The sequence below is a fragment of the Lithobates pipiens genome, unplaced genomic scaffold (genome assembly GCF_037356315.1).
Source record: "Lithobates pipiens isolate NorthernLeopardFrog02 unplaced genomic scaffold, aLitPip1_a1.2 Scaffold_8, whole genome shotgun sequence".
Lineage (NCBI taxonomy): Eukaryota > Metazoa > Chordata > Amphibia > Anura > Ranidae > Lithobates > Lithobates pipiens.
The window spans coordinates 678227664-678251261 of NW_027507903.1; the positions used below are offsets into that span (position 1 = coordinate 678227664).

The 23598-nt window shown below is 50.9% G+C and overlaps 1 protein-coding gene across 1 annotated transcript in view; it reads left to right on the top strand.

The window, feature by feature from the left end:
• LOC143962023 (fibroblast growth factor 11-like) overlaps nucleotides 1-23598 on the top strand; it is a 61941-nt gene that overhangs the window by 33058 nt on the left and 5285 nt on the right. Inside the window, exons 3-4 of the mRNA XM_077471364.1 lie at nucleotides 17671-17774; nucleotides 22777-22975. Of these exons, the coding sequence (XP_077327490.1) occupies nucleotides 17671-17774; nucleotides 22777-22975 (303 nt within the window). The remainder of the gene's footprint in view (nucleotides 1-17670; nucleotides 17775-22776; nucleotides 22976-23598) is intronic.

Here is a 23598-nt window from a genome sequence, read left to right on the forward strand (position 1 = left end):
CCCGATACGGAAGGAGTGGGAAGCGTACGCTGTACTATCCAAACCCAACCCTTGCAAGCATTTTCGCAGTACCGCCACAAACTGGTATTTCGACAAGAAAGACCCATCCGCATGAACCAATAAAGGACCACCCCCTGCCGGCCTTTCCCGCACAAAACCTCCAACCGCCCGAGCAGGGCATGCCACACAGCCCGGCAACGCATACAACGACAGACGAACCCCCACTCCTCGTTGGTCTGTTTTCGACCTCCTCAACAGCACTGATACTGTATCGTCGAACACCGCTACATCCTGAGCCAATAAACCACCCCCAACCGCCTTGGAAGGGCTCACCAATTCCCCGATCCTGAAAGCCCCAAAAAACGCCAGCGAAAAAGCCGCCAAAAACAACAACCTTTCAAAGCGCGATGAACACACCAATCCCAATTGTGCGCACAACGCCAAAAGATTCACGAAAGTAATAGGCCGCCGCGCATCCCGACTTTTATGCTCCAACCGATATCCCTTGACAGCCTGTTTCACCCAAAAATCCTTCGTCCAATCCACCATCCCCCGCAGCTTGAACCAAAACGCCAACCCTGTCAATTTTCTATTTATGGACGAAACCGACTTCCCCTCCTCCATGTTCCTGGTCACCCAATACAACACCAAAAGCCTCCGCTCACGCTCCTCACCTCCGACCTCCGCCTCCCGGACCAAAGCCAGCCATTCCAACCATACCTTAGTATAAGCCGACCATGTGGCCGCACTTAAGGACCGCCGGATCCATCCTGCGGCGATTCCAATGCCAACTCCCAAATCCAGCCCGGGCAGGGGACTCCCTCCTCCTTCGCGTCCGGCGCCAGAGTCCTGAACCTGTCCCACTGGAACCGAGACAAAGAATCAGCCAGGGCATTATCAACCCCCGGGATATGCACAGCATAAAGCAAAATGTTCAACTGCAAGCATCGCAACACCAATTGCCGCATCAGCCGTACGACGGGTTGTGAAGACGCCGACATGCTGTTGATCACCTGCACAACCCCCATATTATCGCAATTGAGCCGCAATTTCAAGTTCCGGCAAGCCTGCCCCCACAGTTCCAAGGCCAGCACCACCGGAAAAAGTTCCAGCAGCACCAAATTCTTAAGGAAACCCGCCTCCACCCAAGATCGCGGCCACGGCTCCGCGCTCCAGTGCCCTTGAAAGAATGCTCCGTATCCTGTGGATCCCGCGGCGTCAGTAACCAATTCCACGTCGAAGTTGCTCACTGGGCCCGACATCCACACTGACTTGCCATTGTACTCGGTCAGGAATCGATACCACACCAAAAGGTCTTCCCTATGCTCCCAATCAATCTAATGAAGTGTGTAGGCGACCGCACCCCAGCCGTGGCCGCCGACAGCCTGCGACAAAATATCCTCCCCATGGGAATGATCCTGCACGCAAAATTCAATTTTCCTAACAACGATTGCAAAGCACGCAACCGAACCTTCTTACAACCGTGAATCTCCCTGAGCTTCCCCTCCGGCAATCTGCACTCCATCGCCATGGAGTCAATCACTATGCCCAAGAAGCTCAGCTCTGTACGCGGGCCCTCCGTCTTATCAGCTGCCAAAGGCACCCGAAATCTCTCCGCAATGTGCTGCAACGTGGACAGCAAAATCGCACACACATTGGAAGAAGGAGGGCCCACACAGAGAAAATCATCCAAGTAGTGGATGACGGAGTCAACACCTGCCACGTCCCGAACCACCCACTCTAAAAAGGAGCTAAACGCCTCAAACATCGCGCAGGAAATGGAACAACCCATCGGTAAACATCTATCTACATAAAATCGGTCCTGCCAACAACAACCCAGCAAATGAAAACTATCAGGGTGAACCGGCAAAAGTCGAAACGCAGATTCCACGTCAGACTTCGCCATCAACGCCCCACGACCGTAACGCCTAACCCAGCGGACCGCCGCATCAAACGACGTATAGGACACCGTACAAGCCTCCGGGTCAATGAAGTCATTAACCGACCCCCCCTTCGGGAATGACAAGTGGTGAATCAACCGAAACTTGTAGGGCTCCTTTTTGGGAACCACACCCAACGGCGACACCACCAACTTGGCTAACGGTCTCGTCGCAAAAGGCCCCGCCATTCTCCCCAAGGCCACCTCCTTAGCCAGCTTCTCAGAAACCACCGCTGGGTGCTCCAAAGCCGACTTCAAATTCCTCGCCAGCGGGGGCACCACCGACAACGCACACGGGATCTTAAACCCATGCCGAAAACCGGCGTAGAGCAACCCCGCTGCCGCCCTATCCGGGTACCTATTTAGGAAAGGAACCATCCTTTCCCACATCACCGGCGTCGTCCCTCTTGTGCGAAGGCTCTCCGGCACGTTTTCCCTTTTTAAAACACCGCGCGAGTGCGTGTCCTCCCCCGCAGCCCGAACACTCGTGTTTGAACTTGCAGGCACCACCAAACTTGCAGGAGCCCTCGTTGAACTGCCAGCACACTCCCCATTTTTTTCCGGCCGACAGTCCCGAAGAGTGGCTACTCCCGGCCCCCCCTTGAAATGGCCGATCAGGGGTCCTCGCCAACGCCATTAGCCTCATCCAGAGGCTAATGTCCTTGTGGTCCCAACGCAAGGCCGGTCGCACCGCCCTGCGTTGACGGAACTGCTCGTCGTAGCGAAGCCACGCCGTGCCACCATAAACCCGATAGGCCTCCCCCACCGCGTCCATGTAACAAAATAAGGCCGAACAATGTTCGGGACTCTTTTCCCCGATGACGCTTGCCAAAATAGCAAACGCTTGGAGCCAGTTAGCAAACGTGCGCGGGATTAAACGGTACCGACGCTTCTCCTCATCCTCTTTCTTCGTATCATCAGGCTTAACCCTATCCAGGTTGAACTTTTCCAGGGGCAACAGGGAGAAAATTTCCACATACTCCCCCTTCCAGATTTTTTCCCTCACCTCCTGTTTTAAATGCGCCCCCAATGGTCCCTCGAAGCATACATATACCTCGCACCGAGCCGCATCGGCGATCCTCACAATGTCCGACCTCGCCGTCCTCTCCGTGTCGGGCGAATCCGCCGTACTCACCTTATCCGAAACACCCGGCGCCGGACTGCCCACGGGAATCGTCCCCGACCCCTCACTGAGCACCCCGTCGGCGACCCCCGTAGTCGCACCGCCGACCTGTTCCACGCAGTCGACACCTCGCCCCACCACGGGATCCAGAACCGGGCTACCAGCAAAACGGCCCACCAGAACCCGCAAACCTTCCAACAGTTCGTGCATCTGACCCCGCGCCACCCCATCGGGCCCACTCCCGCCCCGCGTCTGGGCAGAGGTAGCCAGCGGCGGCGCGGGAGTCCCCTTCACTCCCCCCCCCACCGACACAGAATCCAACAAACCCTTCAAAGCAGTAGTGAAATTAACATTGTCGGTCGACTTACCGGGCTGACTGGGCGGTCTCCCCACAGCCGCTGTTCGGACCTCCCTGGACGTGATCGGTCGACTGGGCTCCTCCTCCTCCTCCGACAGCTCCCCCTCCGATCTGCTCGCACCGGCCAAGTCCTCCGCACACGGCGACCCCCCTGGCGAGGGGCCCCTGGAAGGCGGGCTGCTCCATGCCCCTTGCTGACCGTCAGCTGCCCCCCCGCTGTCCAGCGGGACCGGCTGTCTCTCGGCTCTTCTGGCAGGCGGGCCGATCCGGGCACCGCTCCTGCTCCGTGATGCCCGCCCCCGGTCACTTGACAGTCTTCGCCCCCCCTCCGGACTGGCCCTACCCCCGCCCGCTCGGCCCCCAGCGGCTGTCCCAGCGCTTCTCCTTCCGTCAGCCCCCCGCGACCCGTGCAGGGCTGCCGGGGGGATCGTCACTGGTGGACCCCTGGCCGCAAAGGCACCCTTCCTGGCCGTGCCAGGAGGAGCCCGTTTGCCCGCCCCCCTCGTCTCCTGTAGGGCTGCTGGTGGGGTAACTCCGGTCCTGCCTTGGACATCCGCGGCCGTGCGTCCATGTACACGAGCCGTGCGGGGGGTTCTGCCGTCCACCCCCCCCGCTACGTGCAGAGCGGCCGGGGGAGACACCCCCGCGGAAGCCCCCTTGCTGACGGCCACCCTTCCGGCAGCCGCAGGGCGCCTGACCCTCCGTCTGGAAGCCCCCCCAGGCCCCTGCAGGGCTGCAGCAGTCAAACCCACGTTGTATCTGGTCCCGCTCGGGCCTGGCAAAGGCCCGCCATGTAAGTCCGTGGCCCCGCCCCCTCCCGCCTGTCCGCGGCCTGCAGGCCGCCCAAACCCCTCCACATGCAGTGGCTGGCTCCTCTTCGCAGGGGGGGAGGAGTGCTCCCCCCGTGGGCTCCTGGACAGTCTTGAAGGCCCCCCCACAGTCCCAGGTGAATACCTTGTCGGCGGCCTGGAGATCCGCCCACGTGCCGCCGGTCTGCCGCCGTCCGAGCCTCCTGGTCGCTCCTCCTGGTCCACGGACCCGTCCAACGCTGCCGCCACCTGCCGATGCAGCCAGTCCGGTCCCCGGGTCGAAACCGCCGCTCGAAGTTGCTCCAAAAGCGCCTCCACGTCTGCCATGGCCGCACGAGAACAAAACGAGGAGCAGTGAAAAAACTGCCTCCCCGTGTCTTCCTCCTTCCGCACTGCCCGTTCCCCGGCTCCGCCCCCTTCCTTTAAATGGCCGCTCCCCTTCCTTCGGCCCCGCCTCTACATTCAAATCCCACCCCTTCGTGTGTCACTAGACACACGGTCATGCCCGGCCCTCCTCTATCCTTCCCCGTGGTCCGTCCCGCTCCGGTCCTCTCTTTCTTTTGGTGGTATTTGAACATCACTGGGTTTTTATTTTTTGTGATCTAACCACTTGCTTACTGGGCACTTAAACCCCCCTCCTGCCCAGACCAATTTTCAGCTTTCAGCACTGATGCATTTTGAATGACAATTGCGCGGGCATACAACACTGTACCCAAATGAAATTTTTATCATTTTTTTCCCACAAATAGAGCTTTCTTTTGGTGGTATTTAATTACAGCTGGGAGCTTTATTTTTTGCTAAACAAACAAAAAAAAAAATCATGTTTAATAGTTTGTTATAAAATTTTTCATTGAAGTGCGCTGATGAGGCGGCACTGATAGGCTGCATTGGTGGGCACTGATAGGCTTCACTGGTGGGCACTGATAGGCATAGTTAAGGCAGCACTAATAGGCACAGATTAGGTGACACCGATAGGCACAGATAAGGCAGTACTGATGGGCACAGATAAGGCGGCACTGATGGGCAAAGATGGGCACAGATAAGATGGCACGGATGGGTGGCACTAAGGGGCACTGATAGGTACCACTGATAGATGGGACTGATGGGCACTGATAGGTGGCTCTGATAGGTGGCACTGCTGGGCACTGATGGGCGGCACTGATGGGCACTGGTAGATGACACTGATGGGCACGGATATGTGGCACTGGGGTGCAGCACCGTTGTTGAGGCAGATTGTGGGCACTGCTGGGTGGCACTGTGGGCACTGCTGGGTGGCACTGACGGGGGCACTTAATTTTTAATGAGGTGGGCACTGGCAGGGGGCAGGTGGGCACTGGCAGGGCTGGCCGTGATTGGGACTGATGTCCCAATCACGGCCGCCGGTGATCGGCTCTTTCTTTTTCTCCTCGCGCTGTCAGCGCGAGGAGGAATAATAGCCGATTGCCGGCTCTGTTGTATCACATGATCAGCTGTCATTGGTTGACAGCTGATCACGTGGTAAAGGGTTGGGATCGACCCCTTGCTCGGATCTGTGATCAGGCGAGTCTCATGGACTCGCCGATCACAGAGCGCGCGGCGCGCGCCCCTTAGGGAGCGCACGGGACGACGTCAATAGACGTAGTCCCGGCAAAGGAGGTCCGCGCTGTAGCCGTCATTTGGCTATAGCGCGGGTCTCTACTGGTTAAATGAAAAAGACGGCCAGCTACCAGTGCTCACAGTGCCACCTATCAATGCCTACCAATGCTCTCAATCAATGCCCATCAGTGACTTATCATCAGTGCCACAGATTAGTGCTGCCTATCAGTATCACCTACCAGTGAGTATCAGTGCCACCCATCAGCGCCTATCAGTGTCACCTATCAGTGCCCTTTAGTATCGCCCATCAGTGCAGCCTCGCCAGTGCCCATTAGTGCAGCCTCATCAGTGCCCATCAGTGCAGGCTCATAAATGCCCATCAGTGCAGTCTAGCACTACTCATCACCACAGCCTCATCAGTGCCCATCAGTGCGGCCTCATCAGTGCCCATTAGTGCAGCCTCATCAGTGCCCATCCAGTGCAACCTCATCAGTGCCCATCCAGTGCAACCTCATCAGTGCCCATCAGCGCAGCCTCATCAATGCCCATCAGCGCAACCTCATCAGTGCCAATGAGTGCAGCCTCATCAATGCCCATCGGTGCAGCCTATCAGTATCCATCAATGCAACCTCATCAGCGCACATCAGTAAAGAAGAAAAATTAGTTATTTGCAAAATTGTATAACAATTAGGCTGGCCATACATGGTCAAATTTAGAAAGAATTTTCTTTTGAAAATCTGAAAATTTGTGCATTTTGTGATCCGATGATGCCACCATTGATTTCAAAATTCGGCCAACCAAGCCTTCAATTTCACCTCATGTTGCTACAGAAAATAATTTTCGTGCCTGAGAATCTTCTTTTCCTTCTGGGAATTTTCATTTCTTGCACATGCGCATTTCTTTTTCGATTTACATTTCTCGCTCGAGTCCCCCATCGTTGATTAGAAAATCGTTTGTTTTTCAAAAAATGTGCAACATGTCCGATTACTCAAATTTGATTGCCACACGAAAAATCGGCTGTTGCTGCAGCCCCACTAATGGTGCGAAATACGAACGAAAATTCTTAGATAGGATTTTCGAAAGAAAATTCTTTCGAAATTTGACACGTGTGTGGCCTGCCTAACTAATGCCGCGTACACATGATCAAACAATCCAGTGGAAAAGTCCAGCCGTGTGTGTGCTAGTCCGCTGTACTTTTGAAATGAACAGACTTTTCCTGCACAGGGGAAAAGTCTGTTCATTTTGAGCACGGCTCCAGGTAGCCAGGACTAGTGATGGAAGTGTCGCTGGCCCTGTCACCTGGTATGGAGTTAAAGGGGAAGCCCTACGCCGAAAAAATGGCGTGAGGGTCCCGCCTAGTTCCATATCAGACCCTTATCCGAGCACGCTACCTTTGCCGGTCAGGAAAGGGGGTGGGGACGAGCGAGCTCCCCCCTCCTGAGCCGTACCAGGCCACGTGTCCTGAACATGGCGGGGGTGCTTTGGGGAAGGGGGAGCCGCGTGGCAGCGAAGATGACAGCGGTGTTAGAAGACCGGGCCACCGCTTGTAAAAGAGCTAGAAGAAGGCGCTGAGGCCCGGCAAGAAGAACCGAAGAGGGGGACAAGACCCCCGAAGTCGGAAGAAGACCCCCGAGCGGCGACGAAGAAGAAAGCCGGGCTCCTCCGCTAGTAAAAGAGCTAGTAAAAGAGCAGAAGATAGCGGAGGAGTCTGGCGAGAAGACCCCCCAAGGCAGAAGAAGACCCCCGGAGCTGTGCAATAAATAATTTTTAACCCTTGTGTGTTGTGTTTTTTTTACATTTTTTTTCACAGGTGAATGGGTAGGGGTACATTGTACCCCATACTTATTCACATAGAGTGGGGGGCCGGGATCCGGGGGCCCCCTCATTAAAGGGGGCTCCCGGATTCCGATAAGCCCCCCACCCGCAGACCCCGACAGCCAACGGCCAGGGTTGTCGGGAAGAGGCCCTTGTCCTCATCAACATGGGGACAAGGTGCTTTGGGGTGGGGGGGCCAATGCGGTCCCCCTTCCCCAAAGCACCCCCCTTGTTGAGGGCACTGTTATGGATCAGGAGGGGGGGGGGCGCTCGCTCGTCCCCACCCCCTTTCCTGACCGGCCGGGTAGCGTGCTCGGATAAGGGTCTGATATGGACCTGGGGGGGACCCCCACAAAGTTTTTTCGGCGTAAGGCTTCCCCTTAAACTCCACACCAGGTGACGGGGCCAGCGATGTGTCAATCTCGCTGCCAAAGGCGGTGACATTGACTTCCTTCGCTAGTCCCGGCTACCTGGAGCCGCGTTCAAAATTAACGGACTTTCCTCCGCGTGTGTGGGCAAGTCCGTTTATTTCAAAAGTACAGCGGATAGTCCGGCGGACCTAGTCCACTGCAAAAGTACTGTGTATGGGCAGGTACGCTCGTTCGGACAGTCCGGCGGTTTGTCCACCAGACTAAGTCCGCCAGATAGTCTGATCGTGTGTACGCGGCATTAGAAAAACTTTTTTTTTTCAAAATGTTTGGACTTTTTTCATTTATTTTGCAAAAAAAAATAAAATAAAACCCCGGTGGTGATTAAATACCACTAGAAGAAAGTTCTACATGTGTGTAAAAAATTCTAATAAGTCATATGGGTGCAGCGTAGGGTGACCGCGCAATTGCCATTCAAAGTGTGACAGCGCTGAAAGCTGAAAATTGGCCTGGGGCAGGAAAGGAGTAAAAGTATTGAGCTGGATCAGAGCTGTCTTTAATATTGATTTGACCCTGGGCAAAATTTTTCTTGCCCCCCCCCCATGCATGTTTTGCTCTCCACCTCCTCTGAGACAATAAATAGCAGCTAGACTCAAAATCAGTTTACTGAATCAGATCAGGTAGTGATTGCGATTGGTTGCCAGAGGTTACAATGTATCATTACTGCTCACTGACTGGTTGCTAGAGGTTATAGCACACATTACCGCTCACTGACTGGTCTCTAGAGGTTATAGCACACATTACCGCTCACTGACTGGTTTCTAGAGGTTATAGCACACATTACCGCTCACTGACTGGTTGCTAGAGGTTATAGCACACATTACGGCTCACTGATTAGTTGCTAGAGGTTACAGCACATGATTTCTGCTTGTTGATTGGTTGCTAGAGATTACTGTGGATATGACCTCAGGTGGGCATGATATACATATCAATACTGCCGGCCACCGCTATTTACATATGAATGGCTGTCATTTACATGTAAACATGGGGTCTGCAGGTGAGTCATCTGTACACAACAATAGGGCAGAGCATAGAGCAGAGCTGGGCAGCATTAGTACCAGGACTTCACACTGAGATATTGAGACACAGCATGGGACTAAAACCTTCAGGATAGTTGGCAAGTATGAGGCAGCTGCTTTGGGCCCCACAACATTGACAGGGCCCAAGGCAGCTGCCCCTTTTGCCCTGCCTTAAAGACAACCCTGACTGGCAAGGATTGATCACAGCTAGGACTGTGGAGACCGTGTACACACGACCGGACTTTTTTCGACGGACTAGGTCCGACGGTCTTCCCGACAGACTTTCGGCAGAGTTCTGACAGACTTTCTAAATGAAAGGACTTGGCCACACACAAGCTCACCAAAGTCCAACGGATTTGAACGTGATGACGTACAACCGGACTAGAATAAGGAAGTTCATAGCCAGTATCCAATAGCTGCCCCTAGCGTCGGTTTTCGTCCATTGGACAAGCATACAGACAAACATATTTTTCGACCGGACTCGAGTCTATCAGGAAAAATTTGAAACATGTTTTATTTCTAGGTCCTTCAGACTTTTGGGAAAAAAAGTCCAGTGGAGCCCACACACGATCGTAATATCCGACTGATTCATTCCGTCGGACCAAGTCCGTCAAAGTCCAGCCGTGTGTACGCCGCATTAGGTTTGACCTCATAATCTATGGTTTTGGTAAATCTGAAGGAAAGAATAGTGTGTATGGGGCTTAAGAAGCTGGGGTCTGCCTTATCCCCCCCAGCTCCACCCATAACAGGAATATCACTTTTAGGTGGAGTGACCTCATTTTGCAGAGCTGGGTTTGGGTATAGATCAGCACAGATCCCTCGTCTCACCCGTGGTTGGAGCGTTAGTCTTTGTGCTGGTGGAAGGTCATGGCTGCCGGGAGACGCACAGAGCCAAGTTATTAGCAGGATAAATGAAGAGCTTCTGATACTGGAAGACAAATTGGAGCCGTCACCGGAGAACACTTATAGAAGAAAAGCAGTGGTGGTGGTGTACATATAAAGTGAGATTGTGACCTTAGACAGCAAAGCCATATACATCGCCATCACTGGCAGGAACTGCGTTAATTAGAGCATGACCGATTATTGGGGACCACAAATGTCTGATGCGGATCAGCCTCTGGGGCAACCTCTCAACCTTTCTACAAAGTTACAATGTGCAGTCTGATCACTGGGGGAGGGGAGACTGAGGAAACGCTTCCTCCTCCTTTTACAAAGTTACAATGCACAGTCTGATCACTGGGGGGAGGGGAAACTGAGGAAATTCTTCTTCCTCCTTCTACAAAGTTACAATGTACAGTGTGAACACTGGGGGAGGGGAGACTGAGGAAATGTTTCCTCCTTCTACAAGGTTACAATGTACAGTCTGAGCACTGGGGAGGGGTGACTGAGGAACTGCTTCCTCCTCCTTCTACAAGGTTACAGTGTACTGTCTGATCACTGGGGGAGCGGAGACTGAGGAAATGCTTCCTCCTCCTTCGACAAGGTTACAATGTACAGTCTGAGCACTGGGGGAGGGGAGACTGAGGAAATGTTTCCTCCTGGCTACAGCAGACTAATGGCACCATGGATTGGTGGTCAAGAACGGCTTTGTAACGATAAAAGGTGAAGCTTTTCAGAAAAATGATATTGTTGCAATATAATATGAGCTTACAGAATGCCTGAGGAGCACTTCCCTTGGAGGAGGAGCCCTTCCCTTGGAGGAGGAGCCCTTCCCTTGGAGGAGGAGCACTTCCCTTGGAGGAGGAGCACTTCCCTTGGAGGAGCACTTCCCTTTGAGGGGCACCTCCCTTGGAGAAGGAGCACATTCTTTGGAGAAGGAGCACTTCCCTTGGAGGAGCACTTCCCTTGGAGAAGGAGCACTTTCTTTGGAGAAGGAGCAATTCCCTTGGAGGAGGAGCACTTCCCTTGGAGGAGGAGCCCTTCCCTTGGAGAAGCAGCACTTTCTTTGGAGGAGGACTTCCCTTGGAGGAGGAGCACTTCCCTTGGAGAAGGAGCACTTTCATTTATAGAAGCAGCACTTTCTTTGGAGAAGGAGCACTTCCCTTGGAGGAGGAGCACATCCCTTGGAGAAGGAGAACTTTCCTTGGAGAAGGAGCACTTTCCTTGGAGAAGGAACACTTCCCTTGGAGGAGGAGCACATCCCTTGGAGAAGGAGAACTTTCCTTGGAGAAGGAGCACTTTCCTTGGAGAAGGAGCATTTTCCTTGGAGGAGGAGCACTTCCCTTTGAAGGGCACTTCCCTTGGAGAAGGAGCACTTTCTTTGGAGAAGGAGCACTTTCTTTGGAGAAGGAGCACTTCCCTTGGAGAAGGATTACTTCCCTTGGAGGAGCACTTCCCTTGGAGAAGGAGCATTTTCTTTGGAGAAGGAGCAATTCCCTTGGAGAAGGATTACTTCCCTTGGAGGAGCACTTCCCTTGGAGAAGGAGCATTTTCTTTGGAGAAGGAGCAATTCCCTTGGAGGAGGAGCACTTCCCTTGGAAGAGGAGCACTTCCCTTGGAAGAGGAGCACTTCCCTTGGAGGAGGAGCACTTCCCTTGGAGGAGGAGCACTTCCCTTGGAAGAGGAGCACTTCCGTTGGAGGAGCACTTCCCTTGGAAGAGGAGCACTTCCCTTGGAGAAGGAGCATTTTCTTTGGAGAAGGAGCAATTCCCTTGGAGGAGGAGCACTTCCCTTGGAGGAGGAGCACTTCCCTTGGAAGAGGAGCACTTCCCTTGGAGGAGGAGCACTTCCCTTGGAAGAGGAGCACTTCCCTTGGAGGAGGAGCACTTCCGTTGGAGGAGCACTTCCCTTGGAAGAGGAGCACTTCCCTTGGAGGAGGAACATTTCCCTTGGAGGAGGTATCCAAATTACCAGGACATCCTGAGATCTTTAAAGTCCTTGCAGTTTGTCTGGCTAATGGTGGGAGACAATTCCAAGAATGTGGCAGAAGAGATGCTCTGAAAAGGGGAAATTCCTCTTTCCCTCTTCATCATCCTTATCGCTTCTCCTACTCTCTCTCTAAAATGCAAAATTCTATCCCGGAACTAATCCAACACTGCAGCTGTGCTGAATGAACCACAAACCGATATTTAGGCACTTCTGTGTCAAGATGGCTGTCCAAACATTAGAGGATTGTAATATCCAATAGAAGATGCTAGACACCTCAAGATGGTTGTCTAGAGTCCACAACAGGGGACAAATTAGTCCCCAGTGGTTTCTTGCCAGCCTGAAGATGTGGCACAGTGCCACCTTCAGGTCGGCAGATGAACTGCAGCCCAGCACTTCTTACAAGCCCCATATTAGAAGCTTTAGGAACATTTAGGGCTGGTGCTATGAGAGGTCCCCTTGTTCCTGACACTTCCAAAGTCTAAAGCTGCCCATACCAAGGTAAATGAAGACAAGTTGAAGGCTTTACCACTACATCTGGCGGGCCCTTTACTTCATCAACTCAAATCCAATTTCCCCTTTAAGTGGCAAGGAGACTCTGTTACGTTTCTGGGGACTTCCTATAGTGTTCTATGTGGACGCAACTTCTCTCTTTTGTTTGCTGAGGTCAAGTTCTTAAAATTGGACCACTATGCTATTTCTTGGGTTTGGGCAATCTCTTTTGCAATTAATATACTGCAGAAATGGTTATATGCCTACCAGTCAGTCAGAGTTCCCTCTTCTGACCCACAGTCATTGCAATGATGGATGTACAAGTTTATTAGGCATCAGGGGAGTCCTAGAATAGGTTGCAGTGTCCTTCAAGCCCAAGTCTCTCCAGGGAGTCTCTAAGTCCCCAATCTATTTGGATGTTATTATGCAGCTCACCGGCACCAATTAATCAGCTGGTCCGAGAGAATGCCCCAAGCTTCTTGTGTACAAATCGAATTTGCACTTTTCTATCCGTGCCACCCAAGTCGTTTATCGAAGGCCTTTCTTCTTTTTCTACTCCGCTTGTACTGAACGCTATGCAGATCTCGTATAATGTCTGGTCCTATTGTCCTTTGTCTGCACCCTGGTAGTAAGAACCTTGGCTTTCTCATTGAGTTTTATCTCTACACATTGTCTACGTGCGGCATCCCAAGGGGTGTATTTTGTGCAAGGTGTACTCTACCCTGTTTCCATCTCTTTTCTGGACTATGACTCTCTTAACCACTTCAGTACCGGGCATTTTCACCCACTGCCTGCCCAGGACAATTTTCAGCTTTCAGCTGTCACACTTTGAATGACAATTGTGCGGTCATACAACACTGCACACATAGGACATTTTTATCATTTTTTGAAACAGATAGAGCTTTCTTTTGGTGGTATTTAATCACCACTGAGGTTTTTTTTTTTTTTTTTTGCTAAAAAAAATGGAAATAGATTGAAAACAAGAACATTTTTCTTAGTTTCTGTTATAAAATTTTGCAAATATGTAATTTTTCTCCTTCACTGATGGGCACTGGTAGGCTGTACTAAAGGGAAGTGCAATGATAGGCCGCACTTATAGGTGATGCTGAAGCTGGCACTGATTGGTGGCACTGCTGGGCACTGATAGGCTACACTGATGGGCACTGATAGGTGGTTCTGAAACTAATGAGGAGGCACTGATAGGTGGCACTGATGAGAAGGCACTGATGGGCACTGATAGGCAACACTGATGGGCACTGATGGGTGGTACTGAAGCTGGTACTAATGAGGAGGCACTGATAGGCGGCACTGATGAGAAAGCGCTAATAGGCAGCACTAATGGGCACTGATAGGTGATGCTGAAGCTGGCACTGAAGAGAAGGCACTGATAGGTGGTACTGATAGGTATTGATAGGCTACACTGATGGGCACTGATAGGTGGTACTGAAGCTGGTACTAATGAGGAGGCACTGAGAGGCGGATCTGATGGGCACTGATGGGCACTTATAGGTGGTACTGAAACTGGCACAGAAGAGGAGTCACTGATAGGTGGCACTGATGGACACTGATAGGCTACACTGATGGGCACTGATAGGTGGTACTGAAGCTGGTACTAATGAGGAGGCACTGATAGACGGCACTGAGAGGTGGAACTGAAGCCAGTACTAATGAGGAGGCACTGATAGGTGGCACTGATGGGCACTGATATGCTACACTGATGGGCACTGATAGGTCGTATTGAAGCCGGTCCTAATGAGGCACTGATAGCACTGATGGGCACTGATAGGCTACACTGATGGGCACTGATAGGCAATGATAGGTGGTGCTGAAGCTTGTACTAATGAGGCGGCACTGATGAGAGGCCACTGATGGGCACTGATAGGTGGTACTGAAGCTGGTACTAATGAGGAGGCACTGCTAAGCGGCACTGATGAGAAAGCACTGATGGGCACTGATAGGCTACACTGATGGGCACTGATAGGCAGTGATGGGGCTGCACTTATAATCAGGGCACTGATTATCAGTGTAAATGTCTCCTGTCACACTTGCTGGTTACTGGCTCTCCTCTCCTCACATTGTGACAGCACACAAGGAAAGGGAATGCTGGCAGCAGATGACACCCGCAGAGGGATGGGAGCAGGAGGTCACAAGGATGGATTTCAGAGATTCATGCTGGGACTTGTAGTCCCTCAATTTTGGGGATGTGACCCCCCAAAATTGAAGGACTACAAGTCCCAGTATGAACCCCTCAGAGCTGAGGATGTATCACACTCTGCCCTCCCCAACTAGTGAATAACTCCAGGTCCCACTGTGCCAGCATGAACCCCTCAGAGCTGAAGAGGTGACCCCCCCAGCCCTCAAACTAGTGAAAGACTACAGGTCACAACATGAACTGAGCGTGAGATATAAGGAGTCACATCCTTAGATCTTAGGAGTTCGTGCTGGGACATGTAGTCCTCACTTTTTTTAACAACTCTATTTCCTCCTGTTCTCTTCCTTTCTCCATTGGGGTCCCCCAAGGTTCTGTTCTTGGACCTCTCCTTTTCTCAATCTACACCACCTCTCTGGGTTAGTTGATTGTCTCCTATGGCTGTCAATATCATCTGTATGCTGATGACATCCAAATCTAGCTCTCCACCCCCCAGCTCTCTTCCATCTGTCTCCTCACTCATCACCAACTTACCAACAGACATATCAGCCTGGATGTCACATCGCTTCCTCAAACTCAACCTATCTAAAACCGAGCTCATGATATTTCCTCCCCCACACGCCACCTCCCCTGATTTCTCTGTCAAAATCAACGGCTCAACTATCAACCCCCCCCCCCCCCCCCCACGCCAAGGCCCTAGGGCAGTGATGGCGAAACTTGGCACCCCAGATGTTTTGGAACTACATTTCCCATGATGCTCATGTACTCTGCAGTGTAGTTGAGCATCATGGGAAATGTAGTTCCAAAACATCTGGGGTGCCAAGGTTCCCCATCACTGCCCTAGGGTGTAATCCTGGACTCTGAACTATCCTTTTGGCCCCACATCCAATTGCTATCCAAAGCTTACCACCTAAACCACCGCAACATCTCTAAGACACGCCCCTTCCTAACCAATGTCACCACAAAGCTTTTAATCCGCTCCCCGGTCATCTCTCGCCTCGAAGACTGCAACTCCCTCCTCATTGGCTTACCACTCAGTCTATCATGAATGCTGCTGCCAGACTCATCCACCTTACAAACCGCACAGTGTCTGCTACCCCTCTCTGCCAATCCCCTCCACTGGCTGCCACTCAACCAACAAATTCAATTCAAGATACTAACAATGACTTACAAGGCCACCCACAACCTGGCCCCCAGCTACATCACTAACCTGGTCTCAAAACACCAACCAAATTGTTCTCTTCACTCCTCACAAGACCTCCTGATCTCTATCTCCCTTGTCACCTCATACCATGCTCAACTCCAGGACTTCTCCATAGCCTCTCCCATCCCATGGCATACTCTACCCCAATCTGTCCGACTTTCTCCTACTTCGTCCACTTTCAGACGATCCCTGAAAACTCATCTTTTCAGAGAAGCCTATCCGGCCCCCACCTAACAACTGTACATTTATTTTCTCCATCAGCACAAGTTGTAAAGAGCTGCGTAAACTGTCGGTGCTATATAAACCCTGTATAATAATAATACATGACATTATGAAGGAAAGCAGGGAAGCCAAGATTAGAATGTGAGTCTAGTGGAGAATAGCAGAGGATGCCAGCATGGGTGTCTGCAGGTAGGGGCAAGGGGGGGCAAGTGCCCCCCCCCCCCCCTGGAATCAGTGATTGGATCAGGAGTGATTACTCCATCACCTCTCTCTCTCTCACCCCTCTGTCTTTTTCACCCCCTCTGTCTCTTTCTGTCACCCCCCTCTCTCTCTCTCTGTCACCCCCCACATGTATGCAGTTTCTGACAGTCTCTTGTGCCATGTCTGCAGTCTCTTGAGCCATGTATGCAGTTTCTGTCAGTCTCTTGGGCTATGCATGCAGTCTCTGGTCATCTCTTGTGCCATGTCCGCAGTCTGTTACAGTCTCTTGAGCCATGTATGCAGTCACTGACAGTCTCTTGGGCCATGTATGCCAACTCTGACAGTCTCTTGGGCCATGTTCGCAGTCTGACAGTCTCTTGGGCCATGTCCGCAGTCTCTGACAGTCTCTTGGGCCATGTCCGCAGTCTCTGACATTCTCTTGGGCCATGTCCGCAGTCTCTGACATTCTCTTGGGCCATGTCTGCAGTCTCTGACCATCACCTGTACCACGTCTGCAGTCTATGACGGTGATAATGTGATAATGACATTGCCGAAAAGGGTCAGAGCATGGGTGACCTTAAAGCGGGATTCCGCTCTTTTTTTTTTTTTTTCTTACCTGTGTTACAGGTGGGCAACTGCTACCTTCGCTTAGCATCCACGTCCGGCGTTTTTTTGACCCCCGGCGCGACGATTCTTTTCCTCGGGATGACTTTTAAAAAAGTGCTCTGGCATTTTCCATTTTAAGTGTGGGCGTCTGAAGCCCACAGGCATTTACTTCCTGTATATCGATGACGCTCGGCTCCCAGCATGCTCCGCTCCATCTCGCACATGCTCAGTGTGCAATGGTGGTAATGGCAGATACAGCTGCCTGCCCACTTTAAAAATGGCAAATTCGGACACACCCTCGTCACGTGACCGGCATCCTAACGAAATCTCACGAGATTTCGCAATTTCATTGTCCCCCCATGGATTCCTGGGAAATTTCCCAGGGACCATTGCGAGGACGATAACCACGCCTACTCCCACGGGAGGACAACCAGGAAGTCAGCAGAAACATCTGAAATAAAAGGTAAGTAAAGAATATTTTTTTTTTTCAGGGTTCATTTAGGTAAGTATTCTATCTTGTGATTTTAATAATATGAAGTTTAATTTTTAGGTACCAAACCGCTTTAAAATGATGCCCCTCCCTGAAAAAAGTTCTGCGGACGCCCATGGATGCCAGTGATCAGATTATCCTTGTAAAGGTGTATCTTGGGCCCTCAATGGAGAATAGACCCTGTTATGGGCAGGACTGGGAATACCCTGCCACTGGACACCAAATTATTTTTAATAAGGTGGCAGTTTTAAGGGAAGAAGGTGACCAGGAGCACTGTAAAAATGCTGAATTTGTAATTTTGTGTTAATTTTCAATATGTTTGTTTCATGTGTCTACTACTTTTTCCATGACCTTCCTTTTCTTCTGTTTTCTTAGCTCTCTTCAACGTTATCCCTGTGGGTCTTCGGGTGGTGGCCATCCAGAGCTCGGCCTGTGGCCAGTACATCGCCATGAACTCTGAGGGTTGCCTCTATGGATCGGTGAGCATCTTCTGAGTGTGAAGCCCGTGATGAATTTCCACGCCCTTCATATTCTCATGGGAACCAAGATCTCAGGGCCTTCAAGCTTTCTTGAGATACTGCTTAGGGATTCCCAAGATGCTTGTGAGTAGAGTGAATCGTGGTGTGACGGCAGCAGAAATCACACAGAGGCTGAGTTACATGAACTGTATATTGCAGAAAGTTCCCACCAGGTACAACTAGGACGGGCGTTAGAACACAGCCGTCCAGAGCCACTTACAGAACATATAGCAGCGGTACTTTGGCTTGAAATTATGCTGATGGCTTCGGCAATGAGGACCAGGAATGCGGCCTGGCCAGATCTAACCCAATTAAGAGGCTTCCTACAGTGGAGAATAACGTGGTCCTTGCACTGTCCCTACTCCTCCGGAACCACTCCCCAATGCTACATGCTGCCCCTAACTGACGGGGAACCCTACACTAACCACTCACAGAATTCATGATAAATCAGGGAGCCAGCGTCTTAAATAAGCCACTGTCCCCACCCAAGAGGGCCACAGAGGTCACGCAGGGCATCAGCATCCAATGGGACGGCTGCTTTCCTGATGACTGCAGGAAGTCATAGAGGAACTACGTTCCTCGCAACTTTCTTCCCCTTCTGTATTTTCGGTCAAACCTAGCATCACCTACAGAGGGGAGTCCAAACTGCACCTGCCTACAGGCTGTTATTAATGAGCAATGCCTTAAAATTGTCTTCTGCAATCTAACAGCAACACCCTAAAGCAGGGGTCTCAAACTGGTGGCCCTCCAGCTGTTGTGAAACTACAAGTCCCATCATGCCTCTGCCTGTTGGAGTAATGCTTGTAACTGTCAGCCTTGCAATGCCTCATGCGACTTGTAGTTTTGCAACAGCTGGAGGGCCGCAAGTTTGAGACTCCTGTACTAAAGAGTAGACTCGGAAGCTCCAGGAAGCCAGAGTCAATCCATCTCATGGACAGAAAAGGAAGCAGGCACCATGGGTCTGGGGTACAAAGGGTCTGATTCAAGCAGCTACTTTCTTTTTGTGCTTAGCGCAGGTTGGAACACATACGCTAAACACTTATTGGGTACTGCAAAGAAAGACAGAACTTCTTCAGTAGGACCCATCAAACACGTATCCTACAATTTTCTTAAACCATTCTATTTTCCCATAATGAATGCTATGAGTCACCAGAGAGCCTGCCTCATTTCCTACTGTTCTACATGGCATTGATATCTCAGATTTATATAGTGGAGACTCCAGTAGCGAGCGCTCCCAATCAGAATATTCAGTTCTTCCCAACTTCTTTGGCCATTGCGTGCTTAATAATAATAGTTTCACCCTTCCCCAGTCCAGTCCCATAGGATGGCCTTCTAGAAGAGGCAAAGACACAAACTACTGTGTGGAGATATCACCATTGTGGGAGGGGCAGAGACATAAACTACTGCAGGGAAATTTCCCCATTGTGGGAGGGGCAGAGACACAAACTACTGCAGGGAAATCTCCCCATTGTGGGAGGGGCAGAGACACAAACTACTGCAGGGAAATTTCCCCATTGTGGAAGGGGCAGAGACACAAACTACTGCAGGGAAATCTCCCCATTGTGGGAGGGGCAGAGACACAAACTACTGCAGGGAAATTTCCCCATTGTGGAAGGGGCAGAGACACAAACTACTGCAGGGAAATCTCCCCATTGTGGGAGGGGCAGAGACACAAACTACTGCAGGGAAATTTCCCCATTGTGGGAGTGGCAGAGACACAAACTACTGCAGGGAAATCTCCCCATTGTGGGAGGGGCAGACACACACTACTGTGTGGAGATATCACCATTGTGGGAGTGGCAGAGACACACACTACTGCAGGGAAACCTCCCCATTGTGGGAGGGGCAGAGACACAAACTAATGTGTGGAGATATCCCCATTGTGGGAGGGGCAAAGACACAAACTACCGGAGGGAAATCTCCCCATTGTGGGAGTGGCAGAGACATAAAAAACTACTGGAGGGAAATCTCACCATTGTGGGAGTGGCAGAGACATAAAAAACTACTGGAGGGAAATCTCCCCATTGTGAGAGGAGCAGAGACACAAACTACTGCAGGGAAATTTCCCCACTGTGGGAGGGGCAGAGACACAAACTACTGGAGGGAAATCTCACCATTGTGGGAGTGGCAAAGACACAAACTACTGGAGGGAAATCTCACCATTGTGGGAGTGGCAGAGACACAAACTACTGGAGGGAAATCTCACCATTGTGGGAGTGGCAGAGACACAAACTACTGGAGGGAAATCTCACCATTGTGGGAGTGGCAGAGACACAAACTACTGGAGGGAAATCTCACCATTGTGGGAGTGGCAGAGACATAAAAAAATACTGGAGGGAAATCTCACCATTGTGGGAGGAGCAGAGACACAAACTACTGGAGGGAAATCTCACCATTGTGGGAGTGGCAAAGACACAAACTACTGGAGGGAAATCTCACCATTGTGGGAGTGGCAGAGACACAAACTACTGGAGGGAAATCTCACCATTGTGGGAGTGGCAGAGACACAAACTACTGGAGGGAAATCTCACCATTGTGGGAGTGGCAGAGACATAAAAAAATACTGGAGGGAAATCTCACCATTGTGGGAGGAGCAGAGACACAAACTACTGGAGGGAAATCTCACCATTGTGGGAAGGGCAGAGACACAAACTACTGGAGGGAAATCTCCCACCTGTGGGAGGGGCAGAGGCCCAAACTACTGGAGGGAAATCTCACCATTGTGGGAGGGGCAGAGACACAAACTACTGCAGGGAAATTTCCCCATTGTGGGAGGGGCAGAGACACAAACTACTGCAGGGAAATCTCCCCATTGTGGGAGTGGCAGACACACACTACTGTGTGGAGATATCACCATTGTGGGAGTGGCAGAGACACACACTACTGCAGGGAAACCTCCCCATTGTGGGAGGGGCAGAGACACAAACTAATGTGTGGAGATATCCCCATTGTGGGAGGGGCAAAGACACAAACTACCGGAGGGAAATCTCCCCATTGTGGGAGTGGCAGAGACATAAAAAACTACTGGAGGGAAATCTCACCATTGTGGGAGTGGCAGAGACATAAAAAACTACTGGAGGGAAATCTCCCCATTGTGAGAGGAGCAGAGACACAAACTACTGCAGGGAAATTTCCCCACTGTGGGAGGGGCAGAGACACAAACTACTGGAGGGAAATCTCACCATTGTGGGAGTGGCAAAGACACAAACTACTGGAGGGAAATCTCACCATTGTGGGAGTGGCAGAGACACAAACTACTGGAGGGAAATCTCACCATTGTGGGAGTGGCAGAGACACAAACTACTGGAGGGAAATCTCACCATTGTGGGAGTGGCAGAGACATAAAAAAATACTGGAGGGAAATCTCACCATTGTGGGAGGAGCAGAGACACAAACTACTGGAGGGAAATCTCACCATTGTGGGAGTGGCAAAGACACAAACTACTGGAGGGAAATCTCACCATTGTGGGAGTGGCAGAGACACAAACTACTGGAGGGAAATCTCACCATTGTGGGAGTGGCAGAGACACAAACTACTGGAGGGAAATCTCACCATTGTGGGAGTGGCAGAGACATAAAAAAATACTGGAGGGAAATCTCACCATTGTGGGAGGAGCAGAGACACAAACTACTGGAGGGAAATCTCACCATTGTGGGAAGGGCAGAGACACAAACTACTGGAGGGAAATCTCCCACCTGTGGGAGGGGCAGAGGCCCAAACTACTGGAGGGAAATCTCACCATTGTGGGAGGGGCAGAGACACAAACTACTGCAGGGAAATTTCCCCATTGTGGGAGGGGCAGAGACACAAACTACTGCAGGGAAATCTCCCCATTGTGGGAGTGGCAGACACACACTACTGTGTGGAGATATCACCATTGTGGGAGTGGCAGAGACACACACTACTGCAGGGAAACCTCCCCATTGTGGGAGGGGCAGAGACACAAACTAATGTGTGGAGATATCCCCATTGTGGGAGGGGCAAAGACACAAACTACCGGAGGGAAATCTCCCCATTGTGGGAGTGGCAGAGACATAAAAAACTACTGGAGGGAAATCTCACCATTGTGGGAGTGGCAGAGACATAAAAAACTACTGGAGGGAAATCTCACCATTGTGGGAGTGGCAGAGACATAAAAAACTACTGGAGGGAAATCTCACCATTGTGGGAGTGGCAGAGACATAAAAAACTACTGGAGGGAAATCTCCCCATTGTGAGAGGAGCAGAGACACAAACTACTGGAGGGAAATTTCCCCACTGTGGGAGGGGCAGAGACACAAACTACTGGAGGGAAATCTCACCATTGTGGGAGTGGCAGAGACACAAACTACTGGAGGGAAATCTCACCATTGTGGGAGTGGCAGAGACACAAACTACTGGAGGGAAATCTCACCATTGTGGGAGTGGCAGAGACATAAAAAAATACTGGAAGGAAATCTCACCATTGTGGGAGGAGCAGAGACACAAACTACTGGAGGGAAATCTCACCATTGTGGGAGGGGCAGAGACACAAACTACTGGAGGGAAATCTCCCACCTGTGGGAGGGGCAGAGGCCCAAACTACTGGAGGGAAATCTCACCATTGTGGGAGGGGCAGAGGCCCAAACTACTGGAGGGAAATCTCACCATTGTGGGAGGGGCAAAGACACAAGCTACCAGAGGGAAATCTCCCCATTGTGGGAGTGGCAGAGACATAAAAAACTACTGGAGGGAAATCTCCCCATTGTGGGAGGGGCAGAGGCACAGACTACTGCAGGAAATATCACCATTGTGGGCGGGGCAGAGACACAAATTAAAAATAACATAACCTAAACCTAACAATTTTTTTTACTAACTTGAAGTTTAGCTTTAATGTAAAACATATAATACTGACGTAGAATGCTTACTCTCTGGAAATACACAAACTATCTCCTAACATCTGACCACAAATGATCTTTCTTCCTCCCCCATTCTTTCCTGCAGCTTCATTTTACAGCCGAGTGTCGCTTCAAAGAGAGTGTCTTCGACAATTACTTTGTCACCTACTCGTCCACGCTTTACCGCCAGCGCAGCTCTGGTCGCGGATGGTACTTGGGCCTGAGGAAAGATGGACGAGCCATGGAGGGCAACCGGGTGAAGCGGCACAGACCAGCTGCCCACTTCCTGCCCAAACTCAGTGAGGGTAAGAAATGGATGCTATACGGGGGGGGGGGGGGGGGTGGAGAAATGGTTAAGATGGAACTTCTGCTCAAAGTTTTTTTCTTGTAACCTTTTCTCTTCCCTTCTATCTCTGTTTATATGGTTCTGCTCTTTCTCCTCCACTTATCTTTCTTCAATACCCTTTCCATTTTTTTTTACTTTCTCTTTATAATTCTCCCCTTCCCTTACTTCCTTTATCTTTATATCCCTTCTTTTGTCTTACTTTCTCTTTATTTTCCTTCCCTTACTTTTCGATTTTATTACTCCCCTTCCCTTATTCTCTTCATCTTCCTATTCTCCTTCCCTTACTTTCTTTCTCTTTGTTTTCCTTCCCTTCCTTATTTCCTTACTCTTAATATTTCCCCTTCCTTTATCTTTATATTTCTCCCTTTCCCTTAAGTGCTTTATTTTTATTTCCCTTCCCTTACTTTTACTTTGTATTCCTTCCCTTCCTTTGCTTTCTTTCTTTTTTGTTTTCTTTTCCTTCCTTACTTCCTTTCTCATAATATTCCCTTCCTTCCCTTATTTTTTTTTCTCTTTGTATCCCTCAACTTCCCTTACTTCCTTTCTCTTTATTTTCATTATCTTTATCCTCCTCCCATTACT